This window comes from Oncorhynchus masou, chromosome 33 (assembly GCF_036934945.1).
Source record: "Oncorhynchus masou masou isolate Uvic2021 chromosome 33, UVic_Omas_1.1, whole genome shotgun sequence".
Lineage (NCBI taxonomy): Eukaryota > Metazoa > Chordata > Actinopteri > Salmoniformes > Salmonidae > Oncorhynchus > Oncorhynchus masou.
This window is the reverse complement of record NC_088244.1, coordinates 26498032-26518017: the sequence shown is the minus strand read 5'-3', so window position 1 is coordinate 26518017 and position 19986 is coordinate 26498032. Positions and strand designations below refer to the sequence as shown.

At 42.3% G+C, this 19986-nt stretch overlaps 1 protein-coding gene across 1 annotated transcript; it reads left to right on the top strand.

The window, feature by feature from the left end:
• The first annotated feature begins 10853 nt into the window (after window positions 1-10853).
• Window positions 10854-19744, top strand: ttll10 (tubulin tyrosine ligase-like family, member 10). Its single transcript, XM_064955976.1, has 11 exons — window positions 10854-11148; window positions 11619-11781; window positions 11896-12014; window positions 12230-12350; window positions 12650-12735; window positions 16147-16333; window positions 17034-17205; window positions 17747-17887; window positions 18108-18224; window positions 18345-18438; window positions 18747-19744. The coding sequence occupies exons 1-11, from the start codon at window positions 10854-10856 to the stop codon at window positions 19580-19582; spliced, it is 2331 nt and encodes a 776-aa protein (XP_064812048.1). The 3' UTR covers window positions 19583-19744.
• Window positions 19745-19986: the final 242 nt, after the last annotated feature.

The window sequence follows — 19986 nt, the reverse complement described above, 5'->3', positions numbered from 1 at the left end:
ACAACAAGGTTGATGAAATCCGAGCATTCCAGAGGGACATCAGAGACTGTAACGTTCTTTGCTTCACGGAAACATGGCTCACTGGAGAGACGCTCTCGGATGCGGTGCAGCCAGCGGGTTTCTCCACACATCGCGCCGACAGAAACAAACACCTTTCTGGTAAGAAGAGTGGTGGGGGCGTATGCCTTATGGCTAACGAGACGTGGTGTGATCACAGAAACATACAGGAACTCAAATCCTTCTGTTCACCTGATTTAGAATTCCTCACAACCAAATGTAGACCGCATTATCTACCAAGAGAATTCTCTTCGATTATAATCACAGCCGTATATATTCCCCCCCAAGCAGACACATCGATGGCTCTGAACGAACTTTATTTGACTCTTTGCAAACTGGAATCCACACATCCTGAGGCTGCATTCATTGTTGCTGGGGATTTTAACAAGGCTAATCTGAAAACAAAACTCCCTATAATGTATCAGCATATCGATTGTGCCACCAGGGCTGGCAAAACCTTGGATCACTGTTATTCTAACTTCCGCGACGCATATAAGGCCCTGCCCCGCCCCCCTTTCGGAAAAGCTGACCACGACTCCATTTTGCTGATCCCTGCCTACAGACAAAAACTAAAACAAGAAGCTCCCACGCTGAGGTCTGTCCAACGCTGGTCCGACCAAGCTGATTCCACACTCCAAGACTGCTTCCATCACGTGGACTGGGACATGTTTCGTATTGCGTCAGGCAACAACATTGACGAATACGCTGATTCGGTGTGCGAGTTCATTAGAACGTGCGTGTTGAAGATGTCGTTCCCATAGCAACGATTAAAACATTCCCTAACCAGAAACCGTGGATTGATGGCAGCATTCGCGTGAAACTGAAAGCGCAAACCACTGCTTTTAATCAGAGCAAGGTGACTGGTAATATGACCGAATATAAACAGTGCAGCTTTTCCCTCCGTAAGGCTATCAAACAAGCTAAGCGTCAGTATAGAGACAAAGTAGAATCTCAATTCAACGGCTCAGACACAAGAGGTATGTGACAGGGTCTACAGTCAATCACGGACTACAAGAAGAAATCCAGCCCAGTCATGGACCAGGATGTCTTGCTCCCAGGCAGACTAAATAACTTTTTTGCCCGCTTTGAGGACAATACAGTGCCACTGACACGGCCTGCAACGGAAACATGTGGTCTCTCCTTCACTGCAGCCGAGGTGAGTAAAACATTTAAACGTGTTAACCCTCGCAAGGCTGCAGGCCCAGACGGCATCCCTAGCCGCGCCCTCAGAGCATGCGCAGACCAGCTGGCTGGTGTGTTTACGGACATATTCAATCAATCCCTATACCAGTCTGCTGTTCCCACATGCTTCAAGAGGGCCACCATTGTTCCTGTTCCCAAGAAAGCTAAGGTAACTGAGCTAAACGACTACCGCCCCTAGCACTCACTTCCGTCATCATGAAGTGCTTTGAGAGACTAGTCAAGGACCATATCACCTCCACCCTACCTGACACCCTAGACCCACTCCAATTTGCTTACCGCCCAAATAGGTCCACAGACGAGGCAATCTCAACCACACTGCACACTGCCCTAACCCATCTGGACAAGAGGAATACCTATGTGAGAATGCTGTTCATCGACTACAGCTCGGCATTTAACACCATAGTACCCTCCAAGCTCGTCATCAAGCTTGAGACCCTGGGTCTCGATCCCGCCCTGTGCAACTGGGTACTGGACTTCCTGACGGGCCGCCCCCAGGTGGTGAGGGTAGGCAACAACATCTCCACCCCGCTGATCCTCAACACTGGGGCCCCACAAGGGTGCGTTCTGAGCCCTCTCCTGTACTCCCTGTTCACCCACGACTGCGCGGCAACGCAAGCCTCCAACTCAATCATCAAGTTTGCGGACGACACAACAGTGGTAGGCTTGATTACCAACAACGACGAGACGGCCTACAGGGAGGAGTTGAGGGCCCTCGGAGTGTGGTGTCAGGACAATAACCTCACACTCAACGTCAACAAAACTAAGGTGATGATTGTGCACTTCAGGAAACAGCAGAGGGAACACCCCCCTATCCACATCGATGGAACAGTAGTGGAGAGGGTAGTAAGTTTTAAGTTCCTCGGCATACACATCACAGACAAACTAAATTGGTCCACTCAAACAGACAGCATCGTGAAGAAGGCGCAGCAGCGCCTCTTCAACCTCAGGAGGCTGAAGAAATTCGGCTTGTCACCAAAAACACTCACAAACTTCTACAGATGCACAATCGAGAGCATCCTGGCGGGCTGTATCACCGCCTGGTACGGCAACTGCTCCGCCCACAACCGTAAGGCTCTCCAGAGGGTAGTGAGGTCTGCACAACGTATCACCGGTGGCAAACTACCTGCCCTCCAGGACACCTACACCACCCGATGTTACAGGAAGGCCATAAAGATCATTAAGGACAACACCCACCCGAGCCACTGCCTGTTCACCCCGCTATCATCCAGAAGGCGAGGTAAGTACAGGTGCATCAAAGCTGGGACCGAGAGACTGAAAAACAGCTTCTATCTCAAGGCCATCAGACTGTTAAACAGCAACCACTAACATTGAGTGGCTGCTGCCAACACACTGACTCAACTCCAGCCACTTCAATAATGGGAATTGATAGGAAAGGATGTAAAAGATATCACTAGCCACTTTAAACAATGCTACCTTATATAATGTTAACATACCCTACATTATTCATCTCATATGTATACGTATATACTGTACTCTATCATCTACTGCATCCTTATGTAATACATGTATCACTAGCCACTTTAACTATGCCACTTTGTTTACATACTCATCTCATATGTATATACTGTACTCGATATCATCTACTGTATCTTGCCTATGCTGCTCTGCACCATCACTCATTCATATCTTTATGTACATATTCTTTATCCCCTTACACTGTGTATAAGATATTAGTTTTGGAATTGTTAGTTAGATTACTTGTTGGTTATTACTGCATTGTCGGAACTGGAAGCACAAGCATTTCGCTACACTCGCATTAACATCTGCTAACCATCTGTATGTGACAAATAAAATTTGATTTGATTTGATTTGGAACTCAACTAAGTGACCCAATGCCTGTAACCAAGTAGTTGGGTCATCCAAACAACCCAGCATTTTTTGAGTGTACGAAAGGTTTCTAGATTGAATCCCTGAGCTGCCAATGTAATAACCTATTGTTCTGACCCTGAGCAAGGTAGTTAACCCACTGTTCCTAGGCCGTCATTGTAAATGAGAATTTGTTCTTAACTGACTTGCGTGGTTAAATTTAAAAAATGAAAAGCATGAGAACACACTTACTCCCAGAGCCCCCCTTGCCACTGTAATTCTGTAAGGATATCATGAATGGTTTGAAACTGCAATTGAAAACGGCCTTTCTTTACAACTTAACTCCTTCCCTTCCTCTATAACACCTCAACAAGGAGAATCCCTCCAAATAATGGGTCGCCCCTACCCGGGCTCGAACCAGGGACACTCTGCACACACAGACAACTGACACCCACAAAGCAACGTTACCCATCGCTCCACAAAAGCCACGGCCCTTGCAGAGCAAGGGGAACAACTACCTCAGGTCTCAGAGCGAGTGACGTAACCGATTGAAACGCCATTAGCACGCACCATGTCTAACTAGCTCGCCATTTCACACCAGATACACTCACCCTCCCTTTTGACCTCCTCCTTTCCCGCAGCAACCAGTAATCCAGGTCAACAGCATCAATGTAACAGTATAGCTCTCCTCGCCCCTACCTGGGCTTGAACCAGGGACACTCTGCACACATCAGCAACTGACACCAACGAAGCATCGTTACCCATCGCGCCACAAAAGCCGGGGCCCTTGCAGAGCAGGGGGAACAACTCCTTCAGGTCTCAGTGCAAGTGACTTCACTGATTTAAACACTATTAGCGCGCACCACCGCTAACGAGCTAGCCATTTCACATCAGATACATAGAGACAATGACTAAAGGGTGCACTACAAATGCCTATCACTTCCTGGTGCAGGAAGCAGTTGGGATGATATGGAAATGGGCAAATATCCACATACACACACCTTCCACTGTCTCCAGCCGGTGACATGCATGCACACACATATACTCACTCACTAATGGCAGATGGCGAGCCAAGGGATCGACAAGGCTGTATTTCAAACCTGTTATCCTTGTCCACCCATGCAGCACTTTGCACATACTGTCTATCAGATGTCGGTTCTTTATTAAGGTGTGGCTGATATTGCCTGAACACTAACGAAACAGAAAGCACTTTTACACAAGTATATGGGTGGGTTCCATGTAAGAATTAGTGCTTAGAGTGTCTTCAATGTCCCACCAAGCACTGACAAAAGACTGTCTTATTAAAGAGATTTGTGGTCTTCTAAACTTAAATGTAATACTTGCATACAGTTGAAGTCGGAAGTTTACATACACTTAGGTTGGAGTCATTAAAACTCATTTTTCAACCACTCCACAAATTTCTTGTTAACAAACTATAGTTTTGGCACATCAGTTAGGTAATCTACTTTTTGCATGACACAAATAATATTGCCAACAATTGTTTACGGAAAGATTATTTCTCTTAAAATTCACTGTATCACAATTCCAGTGGGTCAGACATTTACATACACTAAGTTGACTGTGCCTTTAAACAGCTTGGAAAATTCCAGAAAATTATGTCATGGCTTTAGAAGCTTCTGATAGGCTAATTGACATCATTGGAGTCAATTGGAGGTGAACCTGTGGGCCTATTTCAAGGCCTACCTTCAAACTCAGTGCCTCTTTGCTTGATATCATGGGAAAATCAAAAGAAATCAGCCAAGACCTCCGAAATAAAATTGTAGATCTCCACAAGTCTGGTTCATCATTGGGAGCAATTTTCTAAAGCCTGAAGTTACCACGTTCATCTGTAAAAACAATAGTACACAAGTATAACCACCATGGCACCACGCAACCGTCATGCCGCTCAGGAAGGAGACAGGTTCTGTCTCCTAGAGATGAACGTACTTTAGTGCGAAAAGTGCAAATCAATCCCAGAACAACAGAAAAGGACCTTGTGAAGATGCTGGAGGAAACAGGTACAAACGTATCTATATCCACAGTAAAACGAGTCCTATATCGACATAACCTGAAAGGCCGCTCAGCAAGAAAGAAGCCACTGCTCCAAAACCGCCATAAAAAAGCCAGACTACGGTTTGCAACTGCACATGGGGATAAAGATCGTACTTTTTGGAGAAATGTCCTCTGGTCTGATGAAACAAAAATAGAACTGTTTGGCCATAATGACCATCGTTATGTTTGGAGGAAAAAGGGGGAGGCTTGCAAGCTGAAGAACACCATCCCAACCGTGAAGCACCGGGGTGGCAACATCATGTTGTGGGGGTGCTTTGCTGCAGGAGTGACTGGTGCACATGAGGTAAGACAATTATGTGGATATATTGAAGCAACATCTCAAGACATCCGTCAGGAAGTTAAAGCTTGGTCACAAATGGGTCTTCCAAATGGACAACCCCAAGCTAACTTCAAAAGTTTTGGCAAATTGGCTTAAGAACAACAAAGTCAAGGTATTGGAGTGCCCTGACCTCAATCCTATAGCAAATATGTGGGTAGAACTGAAAAAGCATGTATGGGCAAAGAGGCCTACACACCTGACTCAGTTACACCAGCTCTGTCAGGAGGAATGGGCCAAAATTCACCAAATTTATTGTGGGAAGCTTGTGGAAGGCTACCAGAACCGTTTGACCCAAGTTAAACAATTTGAAGGCAATGCTACCAAATACTAATTGAGTGTATGTAAACTTCTGACGCACTGGGAATGTGATGAAATAAATAAAATCTGAAATAAATAATTCTCTCTACTATTATTCTGACATTCAACATTCTTAAAATAAAGTGGTGATTCTAACTGACCTAAGACAGGGGATTTTTACTCGGATTAAATGTCAGGAATTGTGGAAAAACTGAGTTTAAATGTATTTGGCTAAGGTGTACGTAAACTTCCGACTTCAACTGTATATATGGAAAATGTATTGGTGTATTTTTGTCCATTATTTGCCAACATTTATATTCACAATTGTAAAAATGTTTAATTCATGGGTCATTCCACCAATTCAGTACGTTTGATTGCGCCTTATTTGAACATTTTGTCATAAAGAGCACGTTTAACTTAATAAAAAACAAGTTTTCCCATTTCAAGAAATTACTACAGTAAGTGCCTATTAAGTGCCAAATAAAGTAACAGCAACAGGGTTGATGATTTCATCATAAATCAGCCATAAATCCCCTTGAGACAGGGGGACTAGGAGCTTGTTGTGCGCTGTAAACCCCAAGGCATTTTTAACTCAAATACTGTTAGTAAGTTGTACTCAAAGTCATTATTACTTCAAATGTTTATGTGGCACTGACTCAAAACTAATTGAGAAGTCGCACAAACAAATTTTTAAAAAGATATAACAAATCAACTTTTTTCCCAGCATGCTATACTGCAGGTAGATTTTTTGGCAGTGCGCGTGTATTCATGGATGCCAAGGGTAGCCAGGATTCCCCCGAAAATTGACCAATCATTTTATTATTATTGTAATCTCTCATTTTTCAGTGTTTGTATAGATCAGTGTGGAAGAACTTGAATGCCCTGTAGCCTTGACGTCAACCCCATCGAACTCATTTGGGATGAATTGGAATGCCAACTGCAAACCATGCCTAATCGCCCTAAAGCTCTTGTAACTGAATGGAGGCAAGTTCCCACAGCAATGTTCCAACATCTAGTGGAAAGCCTTCCCAGAATAGTGGAGGCTTTTAAAACAGCAAAGCGGGGACCAACCCCATATTAATGCCCATGATTTTGGAATGAGATGTTTGACGAGCAGGTGTCCACATACTTTTGGTCATGTAATGTATATAAACAAAATCAAACAAGATCCTATAAGATACCAGGAGTATCTTAGGAAACAAAAAGAAAGATAACTCAGGAGAAAATAAAGTGGTGAACTGAAATCCATCTCACAACTTTCCCAGCAAAAAAAGAAAAGAAAAAGAAGATCAATTATCCAGAAAATTGTGGTTATGGAGTCAAACCTGTAAAGGAACACACCACCACACTCACCTGAAGTCTTACAGCTATAGAATCATGACCTAACTGCCCCTCAAATGACTCCACATCTACTGTATGTCTACTGTACCGGGATAATTCAACAAATAGAGGTAGACAAAGCACAACCTTCCACCTGCACAGCACCACAGGCATCTCCTAGCGCAATACAGCACATTGCAGACATACATGAGGGACTGATTGGAAAGTGGTGATGTGAAATATGATGAAGACCCTTACCCTGGTATTATACATAACGTTGATGCAGAGAGCTGTGCTCTAGTCAAGACAATGAGTTATGTGGGAGCCAACCAATTATTTTGGCCAATGAAAGAGGACATTATATGGTACCAACCAGAGAATGTGCTTGGGCTTGTCCCTGAGCCACATCCAGCTACAAAATGACATATGATGCTTGATGGCACAGTCTGGGAGGAAATTTACTCTCTCGTTAAGAAATAGAGTGCATTAAGGGCATTAAGGGCAATATCGAATCTTGAGTGAGCACACCCCTGTCTCATGAGTCTGTATCTATAGACTGCAGGCAGTGAACAATCATTTGTTAAAACTTCTTCAGGCTAGGGTGCTTTTTTTGTGAATTTCCGCCTGACTGACGTGCCCAAAGCAAACTGCCTGTTACTCAGGCCCAGAAGGCAGGATATGCATATAATTGGTACCATTGGATAGAAAACTTTGAAGTTTGTAGAAATGTTAAAAACAATGTATGTATGACACAATAGATATGGTAGGAGAAAATCCAAAGAAAAACCAACCAGAATTTTTTTTGGGGAGAGCCCATGCTCTTACAATGGCCAGTATAACGGCATATCCAAATCCAGCTCCCAGATTGGAATTCCTATGGCTTCCACTAGATATCAACAGTCTTTGTTCAAGGTTTCAGGCTTGTTTCTTCCAAAACGAGGAAGAATTATAAGTTTTAGTACTGGGACTCAGTTGGAAATCAGTCTGCTAATATTATTTTCCTATTGAACATACTTTCCTTTCCTGTATGAAATATTATAGTTTAATTACATTTTAGGGTACCTGAGGATGAAATAGAAACGTATTTTGACTTGTTTTAACAAAGTGTAGCGGTAGCTTTTTGAATTCCTTTCTCTGCATGTTGAACGAGTGGATTACTCAAATCGATGGCGTCAATTTATTTGAATTGCTCACCCTCCAATTTCACAGGAAGTTGTCAACAGGTGTCTCGCTGGTGGGACGCCTAGCCCTAAGAAACCAGTGTTTCCAACCATGTACATGTGTTTCTGCCTCATGCATTGAATCCAAAATTGTTCTAAAAGATGCTTAAGTTATTGAGGCATGTTTCTTTGGTTTTTTAGGTTTTGAATTGTGTGTTCCATATCTTCAATAAAATGAAATATGTACACCTGTGACATTAAAATGTTTAATGGTATTTTCATTAGTTGTTTTATATGAAATAAGGTTTCATTTTCAACAACATTCAACATCCAAAAGTGCCCGTATTTGTATTTTAGGTAATTCGTTTCTTCAAAATGTTTGAGTAGCCAGAACTTATCCTGCTTTACAGTTTGTGCAACAGGGAGTGGCATTTGAATGCAAGCTTTAAAAAAAAAAAATAGTTCAAACATTTCTAGACTGTCTATCTAATGAACGTATAACAGGGTTTATGTGTTATACTCGACCAACTCAATTTTCCACCACAAAACACCAGCAAATGGCCCAAAAGAGTAGAACCAGCTCACCTGCTTTTACACTATGATTTGACTTTAAAATGTAACATTTTTTATGAAAAAAAGATGCAAAAATAATAGTTTCACCATATCTTTATTCCTATAAAAAATCATATTGATTGAATTCTCTATGTGGTCACAGTATATTATATTCAAGGAAACTTCATTTAATATTTGTATATATTTATTTAACTAGGCAAGTCAGTTAAGAACAAATTCTTATTTACAATGACAGCCTAGGAACAGTGGGTTAACTGCCTAGATTCAGGGGCAGAAGGACAGATTTTTACCTTGTCAGCTCTGGGATTTGATCTAGCAATCTTTTGGTTCCTGACCCAATGCTCTAACCACTAGGCTACCTGCCACCCCAGGTATAACAGGCATTTAAAATTAAATATTGCTGTACAATTTCTACTTAAAATATCAAAGGGCAGCAAAAGGCACTCATTTTGTGGAAAGACCCTCATAACAGTCAAATCCACAATCAGACAACAGTATATTGTAGGTTTGCATGGCTGTTAGATGCAACGGCACCACTCCCAGTAAATTATCATGGTGTTCGGAGGTAGGGGGAGGATTAGTGGTAATTGCCAACTGTGACTGGGTGGGTCCTCTGTAGGCAAATGGTTGAGATGGGAGTGATTACTGGATTTAAAAAAGGGGCAGGCAAATTTTATGGGGGGGAGAAAAAAGGAAACCTTAACTTCTTTAACTACCTACCAGTATTTGCCAGTACACCCCCCCCCCCCCACACACACACACACAAACATTGCTAAAATGAATACAAGTTAAACATGTTTATTTTTAGATCACTACTTATTAAATTGAGTCTGGAAAGAAGGGGACATTTATGGAACAAAGCCCCAAGACAAGGTGTGATGATTATTACAACACAAAAAGGAAAGAAATGCCCCCTGGATACTTTGATGTGTGCACCCTCCAGAAAATATTATTTTACAGTTTTGCTAGATAAAATGCATTGGAAAACTGGCAAATCCATTTTGATTGACACTCTGTTCTCATATTACTATAGAAGCCACACCACAGGCTTACTGGCAATTAATATTGAATGACACTAAACTTGGAGGTGGGGTGCATGTGGGATTCATATCCTTGACTAGTATATCTTGTGGTGGTATTGTTGCAAGATTCAATCTAGAATTAGCAACTGTTGCCAAGGCACCCATTTCCCAGGCAACCAGTGGCTGTTTACACACTTTCCTAATCAGTTTGTCCTGCATTGGCTAAACTGGCTACCAGTGTGCCAGTAGTATTTTATACAGACCAAAACCTACATGGACTAACACTGAATTACAGCATATTGACTTACACTATTTCATTTGTGCATGGGCAATTTTTTTCTCCTTTTTAGGGCCTCATGTGGACCATTGGATGAAATGCATAAAAAGAAAAAGCTTTTGTTTTGGACCTAAATAGCTGCATGCATAGCTGAAATCTAAAGGCATCAGTGCGCAACAAGACCAGCTCAAGATAAGGTCAGAGGTCATCACTTACTGCCTACCCACTTCTGCTAACCACTCGATTCTGCAAATTCCTCAATAGGACTACATTTAATGCATTTTGCGATATATTAATTAATTGAATTACTTGTCCTTAACATTTTTATTAGCTATAAAGCATAAAGCAATAAAACAATTTGGCAAATGTACTAGGCTATGAATACAGTAAAATACAATTTTCTTGACATTGAGATTAAATTGCATTTTGTGAGTACATTTAAAAAATTGTATTTCTCAATAAAAATAGAATAACAGAAACTACAATTAAACAGCCATCCTTTTGAATCTTATCCATAGCTTTAGTTTCACACTCCAGTTAGTACTGAGTGCATGCTGAAGTGCAGCATGAGTCAGCTAACTCCTGTCTCCAATCTTGAACAGGGGGGGTGTCACAGACTGCGAGAAGGAGAGAGGTAGTACGGTCCGGGTGCCATTCTCAATGGAAAAACTCCTGTTACAGTACTCCACTACTCCCACGATCTGGGTCAGCATCAGTGGCAAGTGATGTCATCTGAGAACTTGGTTGAGCCCTGCCCTCAGGGCGAGACAGGGGTGAGAGGGCTCCCAGAAGCTCAGCTGGCCTGTGGAGACAACACGCCCCCGGAGAGACAGAGCCAGAGAGGGACACAGGAGGAGGAGGTGGGAGACAGCGGGTCCCTGGCCGACAACAACAAGATACAGGAAGTGACATCAGAACCCAGTGAAGGGGTAGGCCAACTGCAGGAGGACCCACAGACAGGTCTCAGAGGTAACCAGGGGACGTCTGCAGCACGGAGGAGCGGGGAGGATGGAGGGCCAGGTGTGTGTGGAGAATGGTGGTATTCTGGTGGTTCAATTCAGGTTTTTTTCTCATCAGGTTCTAAAAATCTAATTTGTCTGTTAAAGTTTTCCGATAATAAGTAACAGGAGAGGCATATAAACGACCAGTTAGTCATACAGTGGTGAACAGTTCTTATATGCTTTAGTGAACAAAGATTTAAAAAAAGCTAGAATACTGAAATGAAAAGGAATGTTCAAAATCAGCACTCAGGAACTACAAAGCTGATGAAAGCAATATTATTTCTTATGGTTTAGTAAACAAGACTTTCCTATCTAGAGTTGCCACCATTTTAGTTACAGTACATATTGACATTTTTTGAATAGAATTTGGCACTCAGCAGTTCAAGTGTGTAAGCGTGCATGTTCTGTGTGTGTGTGTGTGTGTGTGTGTGTGTGTGCGATCGTGTGTGTATGAGTGTGTGTTTTGATCCATATCTCTGGGTGCGGCAGATGTGTGTCTGGAAGAGCAGTGCTTCAGTGGGAGCAGGAGGAGGTCTTCCCCCAGGGGGGTGGTGTTACTACCGTATCCAGAAAGGGAGAGGGACAGGAGGACAGAGGAGCCCAGGGGCCCCCGGTCTTTCTTCTTCTTTGGAGGAGGGAACGGAGCCTCCATGTAAGTCCCTCCCCTATTCCAATGAAGTGAAATGATAAGACAATTCAACTTAGGCCTTAATTCAATCTGCTGAGTGTAGCCATTTTTTGTATTGACTACTTTTATTCAATGTAGAGTAACCTCCTATTGTGAGAGCAGAGGATGGCAACGGATCTACGACAAGACTAGAGAAGACTTTAAACTCAAGTGGTGCGAGATCAAATCCCCAGTCACCTATTACAATTTCAGAGAAGGTAACTGTACTATACAAGCTCATATGGTTCACTCCACAGAGGTATCAATACAGTTACAGTTACATAAAATGTTAATTCAGTCTTGAATATTTCAAAATAAGTGGCAGATATATATCTGGGTTCAGTGTTTGAAATCTTGTCTCTTTTGTAGAAGACAACAGATATAAAATGACTATATGAAGGAGAATGGTTTTGAATATGTCATCATGTCGTAGGTGAACAGCTCCTTTACCAGATCCCCAACAACAAGGTGCTGACCACTAAGATTGGCCTCCTTAGCAGCCTTAGGGAGTATGACCGCTTCAGCAGCAAGGTCAACCACGGTCGGGGACTGAGGTGAGGCATCTGAGACAAAGAAGGTGCATAGACCTCTCACATTATAGTCCTGTAAAATACTGTCTCTATAGAGTAGTTACTCATGTCTACTTCCAATGGTTACTTCATCTAATGGCTACTTCTATAATAACTTATGTTAGTTCCCTTTATTTTATTTTTTTACTTCACTAGGGTATTGATTTTCCTGCATCCGTTTTAAATCCAGTATTGAAAATAAGATAACACTTTTAAAAAGTGGACTATCCCTTTAAGTAATACTGTGACCTTTCATCTAATGGCAATACTTCTCTGCCTTGTAGGAGGTTGAAAATTGAGGAGTTTTTCCCCACCACCTTCCGCATGGACATGAGAGATGAGAGAGAGGCTTTCTTTGCCCAGCAGGAAGGTAAAAATAGGCTTAAGTCAAATACAACGCCTCCAGTAACATGATAACATGTCAATACTAGCACACTACAATACAGGTTCAACAAGATTCTGTAGGGGGCTACAGTTGAAAAAGCAACTTGTGCTTCATGGAAAAGACAATGAAGGCAAAGACAATGAAAACAAATCATGCGTAACTGACAGATGTGTGACACAATAGTTGTCCTGGCGATTTGAATGTATTATTATTTATTTATTTTTATGATGGAACATTAAGGTACAGCACTTCAGTTCCCAGTAGGCTATTGTGATAAAATCACAAGAGAAACCTGTTGTGTTGCTATAGAGAAATGTTGGCAGAGGGCATGTCTGAGAGACATGTAGTGAAAAGCCATGACACCCGCAGTCCTTTAACAGTGACTACCGCCTCACTGTAGCAGGCCTTCCACCATTGCTCTTCACCTCATTTCAAAGCTGTTCATTTCAAAATTCAAAAGGCACTCACACATCTGAGCTATCTTTGTTGCAGGTGCATGGTAACAGTTGAATAACATGAGAAAAAAAAGAAGAAACCTGCACACTGCTCTTGTTAGTATCACTGCTCTTTATTAAGCTTTATGTATTGGCCTCAAGGCATTTCGAAACCTGTTAATTTCACTTTCTGCAGTTAGGTTTGTTAAAGAGGCAGAAGGGTTCAAGAAGAAACCATGACACAGTCAGTTCTCCCAGTTCTCCCACACCAATAGCACAAGTAGACTTATGACTCAGCTGCCATAGAAGGATGCATTATAACTTGCAATGTGTATCATCATGAAGTTAATAGTAACTTTAATTCTAAAAGTTAAAGGATAAATCCACTCAAAAACTATATTTTGGTATTTTTTCATTAGTCCACAGACCCCGAATGTTTGCATGTCAGCAGTCAAGTTTTCAGGATGTTGGACTTTCAAGAAGCAAAGTGCGACTTGCCACACCATCATGATGATACATTTTGCATCATCATGATGGTGTGGCAAGTGCCACTTTGCTTCTTGAAAATCCTACAATTGTTCCTTTAAGTTAAGAGGATGACAATGATACATCTGCATATTATAAATTGAAACAGCATCTCTCAAGCCTACGGCAAAATTACAACAATCAGGTGAAATATAACATGCATAATGACAACAATAAGGTTTAGTCTGCTTTGTGACATAAATAACTAATTATTGTGACACATACAGTACCAGTGAAAAGTTTGGACACACCAACTTATTCATGGGTTTTTATTGATTTATTACTAACCAAAAAAGTGTTAAACAAATCTAAATATAATTTTATATTTTATATTCTTCAAAGCAGCCCCCCTTTTCCTTGATGACAGCTTTGCACACTCTTGGGATTCTCTCAACCAGCTTCACCTGGAAAGCTTTTCCAACAGTCTTGAAGGAGTTCCCACATATGCTGAGCACTTGTTGGCTGCTTTCCTTCACTCCACGGTCAAACTCATCCCTGACCTTATCAATTGGGTTGAGGTTGGGTAATTGTGGAGGCCAGGTCATCTGATGCAGCACTCTATCACTCTCATTTCTTGGACAAATTGCCCTTACACAGCCTGGAGGTGTGTTGGGTCATGGTCTTGTTGAAAAACAAATGATAGTCCCACTAAGCGCAAACCAGATGGGATGCTGTATCGCTGCAGAATGCTCTGGTAGCCATTCTGGTTAAGTGTGCCTTGAATTCTAAATAAATCACAGATAGTGTCACCAGCAAAGCATCCCCACACCATCCCACCTCCTCCTCCATGCTTCACGGTGGGAACCACACATGCAGAGATTTTATTTTATTTGACCTTTATTGAACTAGGCAAGTCAGTTAAGAACAAATTCTTATTTTCAATGACGGCCTAGGAACAGTGGGTTAAACTGCCTTGTTCAGGGGCAAAATAACATATTTTTACCTTGTCAGCTCGGGGACTTGATCTTGCAACCTTTTGGTTACTAGTCCAACTCTCTAACCACTAGGTTACCTGCCACCCCTATCATCTGTTCATCTACTCTGCATCTCACAAAGACATGGCGGTTGAAACAAAAAATCTCAAATTTGGACTCATCTTGGTCTAAGCAAGTCTCTTCTTATTGGTGTCCTTTCGTATTGGTTTCTTTGCAGCAATTTGACCATGAAGGCCTGATTCACTCAGTCTCCTCTGAACAGTTGATGTTGAGATGTGTCAGTTACTTGAATTCTGGGAAGCATTTATTTGGGCTGCAATTTCTAAGGTTGGTGACTCTAATGAACTTATCCTCTGCAGCAGTTGCAAACCTGGGTCTTCCTTCCCGGTGGCGGTCCTCATGAGTGTCAGTTTTATCATAGCGCTTGATGGTTTTTCTGACTGCACTTCAAGAAACTTTCAAAGTTCTTGAAATTTTCTGGAATGACTGAACTTTATGTCTTAAAGCAATGACGGACTGTCATTTCTATTTGCTTATTTTAGCTGTTCTTGCCATAATATGGACTCTGTCTTTTACCAAATATGGCAATCTCTGTATACCACCACTAGTGTGTCACAACACAACTGATTGGCCCTAACACATTCAGATGGAAAGAAATTCTACAAATGAACTTTTAACAAGGCACACCTGTTAATTGAAATGCATTACAGGTGATTACCTCATTAAGCTGGTTGAGAGAATGCCAAGAATGTGCAAAGCTGTTATCAAGGCAAAGGGTCGTGTCACAAACGTTATAATAACTGGACCAAAGCGCAGCGTGATCTGGGTTCCACATCTTTTTATTTCTAAGTGAAACTCACAGCAAAACCAAAACAATAACTCTCAAAACGAAACGTGAAGCTAATAATAGTGCTAACAGGCAACTATCCATAGTCAAGATCCCACAAAAAAACAAAAGGGGAAATGGCTGCCTAAATATGATCCCTAATCAGAGACAGGCCAACATAGAAATATAAATCACCTAGATGACCCACCCCGACCTAACCAACATAGAGAATAAAAAGCTCTCTATGGTCAGGGCGTGACAGGTCACTACTTTGAAGAATCTCTTTGTTTAGCACTTTTTTGGTTACTATAAGATTCCATATCTGTTATTTCCTAGTTTTGATGTCTTCACTATTATTCTACAATGTAGAAAATAGTTTTTTTTTATGAATGAGTAGGCAGTGTCCAAACGTTTGACTGGTACTGTAGGTAATGTAGTCAGCAAAGGTGACATATAACTAATTTGTCTGCATAGATCACATATTACTACAATTATTAAATGTCACTATTTTGAGATATTCTAATAAGACATTTAAAAAGTATTCCCACATCTGAGTTATATTGTTGCAGGTGCATGGGAATAATGCGAAAAAAGAAAGCACACTGCTCTTGCACGTATTAGTAATTTCATTCAAGTTTACGTGATATATTCTAATAAGACCATGTTGCGTTGCTAGGTATGTGTGATGAGGAGACAAGCATGTGGATCTGTAAGCCCACGGGCCTCAACCAGGGGCGAGGCATCTTCCTCCTGAGGAGCCAGGAAGACGTCTCGGCCTTCAGACTCAAGCTGCAGAACATCGCAGAGACCCAGTGCAACAGGACGCTGCCTTTTCGCTTGCCCCAGGCACGCATCGTGCAGCAGTGGGTGAACACTAGGGCTGTGAACACTACTTTATAAGAACGTTCAGTACTGTGTCTGCAAAACCAAAAGGAATTGCAGATTATACTATCATCAAATACATTCTATAATTCTGATTTTATTCGATGTGGTTATACTGTAGTAATTCTCCATGAATTGCAAAACTGCCATTGTCTGCTATATTCAGTTGACGAATTTGATATATTATTACATTTCTACCAACAGAGGGAATGCAAGATCTGTTTTTAAAAGAGCGATGTACTAAAGACGGGTTGGTTTATTAGCAACAAAACCGACGCGTGCGCAACTATGCCGCAAAACAGACGGTGTTGGCATAGATTGTTGACAACATGTAAACTATATATAAATAAAGTTTCACATAGAGCACCTCATCTCTCAAATATATCGTTACAGTTGTTGGTTAGCTAGCTCATGAATTTGAGACATTTGGCACAGACAAAACATCAGTCAAAACACCTCAAACAAGACATGGTATCAATAACAATGAAGCGTGCGCATTGTTTTCGTGACGTTCTCAGCCTTGTATCTATTGCGACAAGGCTCTGGGCCTGTATTCAGAAAGAGTATGCATGCTGATCTAGGATCCGTTTTTCCTTATCATAATGAATACGATTATTTGGACAGCGGAGACGATCCTAGATCAGCCAAGTGGATTATAATGTATATCTAATGTTTCCTCAGGTATGTCCAGAACCCTCTGCTCTTAAAGGGGAGAAAGTTTGATGTGCGCTCCTATTTCCTCATTGCCTGCACCTCACCCTACATGGTATTTTTTCGCCATGGTTACGTGCGCTTGACCTGTGACCTTTATGACCCCAACTCCCCCAACCTTTCTTCCCATTTGACCAATCAGGTTAGTAGAAAAATATGCTTCTCTTTCTTGGTATACAAAATTATTTTGCCTCCCCTGAGCAGGATAGTGTTTTTTTGTCATGAATCTTGTTCTGGAGGCAGCTCTGCAGAGTGGTCACTCGCTGATTTTAAACCAAACTATAACTCTAACCTTAACCACACTGTTAACCCTAATGTCTAACCCTAACCTTCAATGAAGACAAAAAGTAAAATAAAAAATAATGAATCTTTACAATATAGGCAGTTTTGATGTTGCAGTTGGCCTGTCTAAAGGGAAAATGCTCAATTCTTCTCCAGGACAACTCATGACAATAAATATCAACCTGCTCCCCTGACCTGCAAGTTTAGTGATATAAGCAGAGTATTACTATTTCAGAATCAGGTTGTCAACAGATGCATCTCCATAGGATACTGCATGAAAATAGACCAGAAACCAGGTCATAAAATAATGGTACCAATCAAGTCTCAAACTGTTGGCCCTGTAACAACTCCTCTCTCTGGCCATTCATGTGTATCCTGGTCCCTCTTTTGTTTCCCCACAGTACATGCAGAAGAAGAACCCTCTCTACAGCGTGCTGAAGGAGGAGACCGTCTGGTCCATGGATCGATTCAACACCTACGTCAATGACAAGCTCAGTGTTGCCAAGGGCCTGCCTAGGGACTGGGTGCTTGGCGCTTTCGCCGTGAGTTTTATGTTTTTTTTTTATGTTTACATCATGGTTAAGTTAACCCTTCAGGGACCAATTATGAAAGCATCATTGGTGTTATTTATAGTTAAGTGATGTGATTTTACTTCTGGGAGAGACTACAAATGACATCCTCTCCACCCACACCTTTGTGTCTGTCTGTCTGCCTGTCTGTCTGTCTGTTTATCTTACCTTATGTCTGTTATCCATTCATTAGAAGCGAATGCAGCAGATCATGATCCAGTGTTTCTTCGCTGTGAAAGCCAAGCTAGATCGTAAACTGGGGTACTTTGACCTGATTGGCTGTGATTTCATGATTGACGATGACTTTAAGGTTGGCAAAACACCTAATTGGTTTTTAATGTAAAGTGTGTGTGAGTTTCAAAGTATTTGTGAGCGGTTGGTCAAACTAACAGTTTATGTGCTTGCTGTGCCTTTGTCTGTCCTCATCTAGGTGTGGCTGTTGGAGATGAACTGTAACCCAGCCCTCCACACCAACTGTGAGGCCCTGAAGGAAGTGATTCCCAGTACTGTTGTGGAAACTTTGGGTGAGCACACACTACTGTTCACATGACTGGCTTAATTAGTTCTGTTGGACTATAATATTACCTCAAGAATTTGACAAGATATCCTCAAATGCAGCTGATCTCAGAAATAAACTCAGTTCGGAAATACTTTTTTTGTCTTTGTAATTCAAGATAACGAGATGATGTGTTCACCTTTAATTTGTTAGTTTGCCTGTGTGTGGCTTCTCTCTGTTTTTCTATTGGAGAGTTGAAAATAGCCTGATGTGTGATAGCTACTACCCAGCTGTAGGTTAGTCAGCCCTTACAGCCTTATGCCTTATCTCCTGTAGATCTGACTCTGGAGATCTTCAACAAGTGTCGCTGTGGCCTGAAGCTGCTGCCACTGGCCAGCCAGAGGGACTTTGTGCTACTGTATGATGGCGAGACTGCCCATGTCCCTGTTCTCAGCCGCAGGAGCAAAACAGCAGTACCCCTCCAAGCCCAGCACCCAAAGAGTGTCTCCACCCAAATGCCCTTCACCACCAGCAGGACTCAGAAGACCGAGTCTGTAGCATCAGTGTCTCGGGAGAAGTCAGTGAGTGAAAACACATTTTCTCCTGTAGCCATGACGGCTGTCTTGGTACCCCTGACTGGCACTGATGCCACTGACCATCCTGCCCCTGTCACTACACACAATGGTCCCTTCCTGCAGACCGGTCCCAACCGACTCACAGGCCCAGCAGGGGCCCCCAGACCCCATCCCACCCACAAACCCAGTCCTCGGCCCCTCAAGCCAGCCCAAGCCCGCGTGGAGCTCCGGCTCAGCAAGTGCACCTGGCAGCGGCGATCGGGGAACTCAGAACATCGCAAGCCCTCAGATCTCCTGTGGGTGAAGGATACCTTCATGTCCCTGTCCACCCCGGCTCTGACTGAGGGCTCACGCCTCTCTGTGAGACGCCTGCGGGGCACCAAAGCCTGCCACCCCGACCAGGAACAACCCTTCTGCTACTCCCTGAGGCCCACACAGTTCCGCCTGGCCAAGCCCAGCACCAGCAGCCCCGTGTGGACAGACAAACAGGACAAGGAAGGGGAACAGGAGGGAGGGGGAGGCCAGGAGTCCGGTGTAGACACACAGAGTACAGCCAAGGAAGAGAAAGAGGGCAAAGAGCACAGGGAGGAGCTGTGATATACTCATACTGAGACACTCACACCTGTCAAAGTATAGGCTTAACGTTAATCATTTTGGTTTGTGGGTAACAATATGCATGGGTGAGGTTGGAACCTCACCATGAAAGGAATGCTACTTAGCTTTTTATTACATAATATTTTAAATGAATAAAGTATATTTATCCCCTGAAAAAACCCAGATGATTCTGTCTTTTGATGCTTGAAATGTTTGAGGTGGCTTCAAAAATGTAATTGCACAACAGTATGACAACTGGTGAAATAGCACACGGGCAAATCTACGGTACCAGAGTAATACTGAGACTAAGATACTTGAAATGTATTATAAACAAAAAACAATGATTGCAAAGTTTGGCAATCTTGATACTAAATTTTGAACAGAAATGCAATGGTTCATTAAACCAG